Below are 3,779 nucleotides of genomic sequence, written 5' to 3'. Positions count from 1 at the left end.
GGCTGCCCGCCCTGCCCTGCCTGTGTGTCTCCAAGGAGGTTCGACACCTCCTGGGGCTCCAGCAAGCCCCTGAGCACCCCGCTGCCTTCCCCCAGCCTCAGCAGGAGATGGACACTCACCCAGCAGCCTCATGAGTAAGAACTGGACTCCGATAGCAAATGACTTCTCATCCTGGTTCACCACCCTGCGGAGGAGAAGCCATGCGAGGTCAGAGCTGCCTGCAGTGGCTCTATGTTTCATAGGATCATCATAGAATCATGGAATGGTTTGGGTTGGAAGGGAACTTAAAGCCCACCCAGTGCCACCCCCTGCCATGGGCAGGGACACCTCCCACTGGCCCAGGTTGCTCAAAGCCTCATCCAGCCTGGCCTTGAACCCCTCCCTTCCCCATCGCTCACCGTAAAACCATCATGTAGAGAGGGTTGTGGGACAGGCAGGCTACCAGGGCAGCGAAGGAGATGAGGAATATGGCAGGAAGGAGCATGTGGGAGCAGCTGAGCGGACAGGAGCCTGTCTTGGCGGAGGACAGCCCATTCCCAGCAGGGATCAGGGAACAGTTCCTGTAGATCTGTTGGAAATGTTGGGGAAAAACAAATGTAAAACTCCCAAAGCCAACAACAGGTTTTGTTTTTTTTTTAGTGACACACCAGGCCCACATCATTTTGCAGAAGACTGATGTGAGCGTCAGCTCCAATTTTAAGCCATGGCATCCTGCAATGGAATGTGCTGCCATCCCCGTTTCTCTTCCAGGGTGTTACAGCAATTCTCTATCACGCCTTTCCAGGACTTCAGCTCTTCTAGCAAACCACTTGGTTTACTCACCATTTGTTTGGGAGTGGGCGCATTAGTGGTGCTGTTTGTGCAGCCAGCAAAGCAGGGGGAGATGTACTCGACGTTGTTTTCTCCGCACACTGGGTGAAAGATGCGCTCAGAGCAGTGGCACCCACTCGGCGTCTTAACCTGCTGCTGGGAACTCAATGTACTGCCAAAAAGGAGGAGGAAAAAAAATTTTAAAAAACCTAAGAAATAGCACAGGAGGAAGAAAAATCCTTAGTTAACCAGTTTCCCCGTTCCTATTTGCGCTGGGATGCTGCCAGCAGCAGGCTGGCCTTCTGCCAGACCCTGATCCCCTGCAGATACCTCTGCAAGCCTACAGCAAACTCAGCAGTCATTCTGTTATGTCTGCAAACAAGTACTCACACACTGACTTTTTTTTCCCCCCCCAGCTGAAATCTAATCATCCAAATGCCTGGAGAAATGTCTCTGGGCTCCATCCAGAACTGCACAACCAGATGTGTGAACCAGCCCCAGGTGGAAACACCATTCAGACAGAAACTGGAAGCAGGCTCCGAACAAGCCTGACGACAGCATGAAAGTCAAGAGGACAAACTGAATTCTCTGTCCTGTCTTGCCTTTGCTAAAGGAGTTCATCTGCTGGAGCAGAACACTCTGTCTCCTGCGGGAAACCAGCACCAGAGACCTGGTGGGATTGGGGCTGCTCCATCTCCTGTGGGAAGGTGACCCCAGGGACCTGCCCTTGGGCATGGTGGGATTGGGGCTGCTCCATCTCCTATGGGAAGGTGACCCCAGGAACCTGCCCTTGGGCATGGTGGGATTGGGGCTGCTCTATCTCCTATGGAAAGGTGACCCCAGGAACCTGCCCTTGGGCACTGTAGGATGGGTCTGCTCCATCATCTCCTATGGGAAGGTGACCCCAGGCACCTGCCCCTGGGCACAATGGGATGGGGCTGCTCCATCTCCTGGGGAAAGGTGACCCCAGGGACCTGCCCTTGGGCATGGTGGGATTGGGGCTGCTCCATTATCTCCTATGGGAAGGTGACCCCAAGGACCATGCCCACCCATCCACAGAGCCCACAGTGACCTGGGGATGGAGGCAAAAGGCTCTCTCGCACTGCTGCTGTTGTAGGGGTGGAGGTTTCCAAAGCCATACAAGGCACCACGCCTTCCCCTTTTTCACGCAAGTGCCTCCATCAGCTCCCACTTACACCAGCAAAGCCCCTCAATAGCGGTGGGTCCCAGAGGAGCCGAGACAGGCAGTCAACCTGACACCAGTGGCAAGAGGTGAATGCTGTGAGGCCAAGGTTCCTCTCAAAATTTTGCATTTGCAGTCCCTGATCCCGAGCCGCAGGATCTCCTCCCATGTGAAGCCTTGCTCTCCTGCAGAGACACCAGTGCCTCTGGGGACTTCCCTGCGCTCCTGGATTTGCAGCACACGCCATGCAGCTCTCCGAGCAAAATCTAAACACATCGCCCACGCATGAGCTTGCAGAGTGCTGTTGCTTTCCTTCATGGTTATTTAAGTGGCTTTTAAGTGGGAGAAGCATGTGGACTGTCCTGTCCCTTGCCCCTCCGCCGTACCCCGGGATGGGAAGCATATTGCTGGTGAAGGGAAGCATTTGTGTGAAAGCCCCTTGCTGGCCCTGCACTAGGAAAGGAGCAAAGATGCGCTTGCCAGCAAGCCTGGGGTGGAGTCCAAATGTCATTTTTTTTTGTCTTAAAAAGGCATGGTGAGAGCCAAAAGTTTCCACCCAGGTGAGGAGAAAGGTGATGTTCAGAAGGGAACGTGTGAGGTGTGTGGGGTTGATGAGGACACAGGCACTAATTAATACTGCTAATTTCCTCCGAGAAATCCCGAGTGAAAAATATACTCTGCTTGTTTGGTTCAGAAAATCAGGAATAAATGCCCTCCCCAGTTTTCTGTGCTGTCCAGTGCTCAGACCTCCTCCAGGCAGTGGGATCAAGGGGCAAGCAGTAGTGTAGCGATGTCTACTGCCTCTTCCCCTCCACCTGCGTGTGTCCCACCCCATGGATGAGCAGCTCAAGAGCTGGAGGAATAAGGAGCTGGGACCAACTCAAGCGCCTGCCTTACCTGGGAGGGTAGATGCCATTGATGCGTCCTGTGGAGCAGCCAATGAAGAAAATAGGCAGGCAGATGAGGATGGAGATAACGAGCACCACCACAGCAAACCGGGGGATGGCCCGAAGGGAGAAGGTAAAGCGTTTCATGATGATTCCTCCTAAAAGCATGCCGAGCGCTGCTGCTGGCAGGTTCACAGCTCCTGCAGAGGAACGAAGGTGTGAGCTGGGAGTCAGGATGCGGCATCCCAAGCCCCTCTCCGCTGGCAGGGTGTAGAGGTGGTGGCTTGGTGGACCTCGTGGTGGTTGCAAGAACCCAGAGACCCCACCATGACCCAAGACAGACCACAACCCAAGGCAGTTGGTACCTATGAGAAAGCCCAGCCTCAGCAATCTGGCTTAGAGATGCAAGATCAAGCCTGGGGCATAATCGCTTGTTGTTGCCCCTTCTTTAAGCATCGGAGTGATCCAGACTGGCTCACCCTGTGGAGGGGCTGCACATTTTCAACAAGAGAGGTTGCTGGCCCATGAGAGCGAGCGAAAAGACAAACACAGACAGTCTCTGAGAGGCTGTAAGAGCTTCTGCAGGCGTCTCAGGTCAGGAAAGTCACCAACCACCTCCAGGTGGTCCCTGGGTCTCATCTGAAAATGAGTTTCCAGTGACTTTCTCCCACAGGATGAAAAAGGCCAGGGAATACAGGCAGGTGGCTGGCGGGTGTTTTTCACCCCGCAGTTGCCCCGTTGTGCTCACCGATGAGAAAGTTGGCGTAGGAGGGGGAGGCACCGTACTGCTTCTCCAGGAACTTGTTGAGGAAGGTGGCCAGACCCGCAATGACGGAGGAGAAGCTGCACTGAGCCAGCACCAGGAGGATGAAGAGGGGGTTGAGGAGCAGCCTGAGGGA

General features: G+C 54.5%; 1 protein-coding gene across 1 annotated transcript in view; it reads right to left on the bottom strand.

Moving 5' to 3' along the window:
• Positions 1 to 3,779, bottom strand: part of SLCO2A1 (solute carrier organic anion transporter family, member 2A1) — a 26,083-nt gene that overhangs the window by 379 nt on the left and 21,925 nt on the right. The window contains exons 9-13 of the mRNA XM_010073137.1: positions 3,629 to 3,771; positions 2,891 to 3,080; positions 823 to 982; positions 399 to 568; positions 119 to 184 (exon numbers count right to left, since the gene is read on the bottom strand). Of these exons, the coding sequence (XP_010071439.1) occupies positions 119 to 184; positions 399 to 568; positions 823 to 982; positions 2,891 to 3,080; positions 3,629 to 3,771 (729 nt within the window). The remainder of the gene's footprint in view (positions 1 to 118; positions 185 to 398; positions 569 to 822; positions 983 to 2,890; positions 3,081 to 3,628; positions 3,772 to 3,779) is intronic.

The sequence above is a fragment of the Pterocles gutturalis genome, unplaced genomic scaffold, assembly GCF_000699245.1.
Source record: "Pterocles gutturalis isolate BGI_N339 unplaced genomic scaffold, ASM69924v1 scaffold22916, whole genome shotgun sequence".
Classification (NCBI taxonomy): Eukaryota; Metazoa; Chordata; class Aves; order Pterocliformes; family Pteroclidae; genus Pterocles; species Pterocles gutturalis.
Note: the sequence above shows the minus strand (reverse complement) of the source record. Positions and strands in the feature narration are given on the sequence as shown.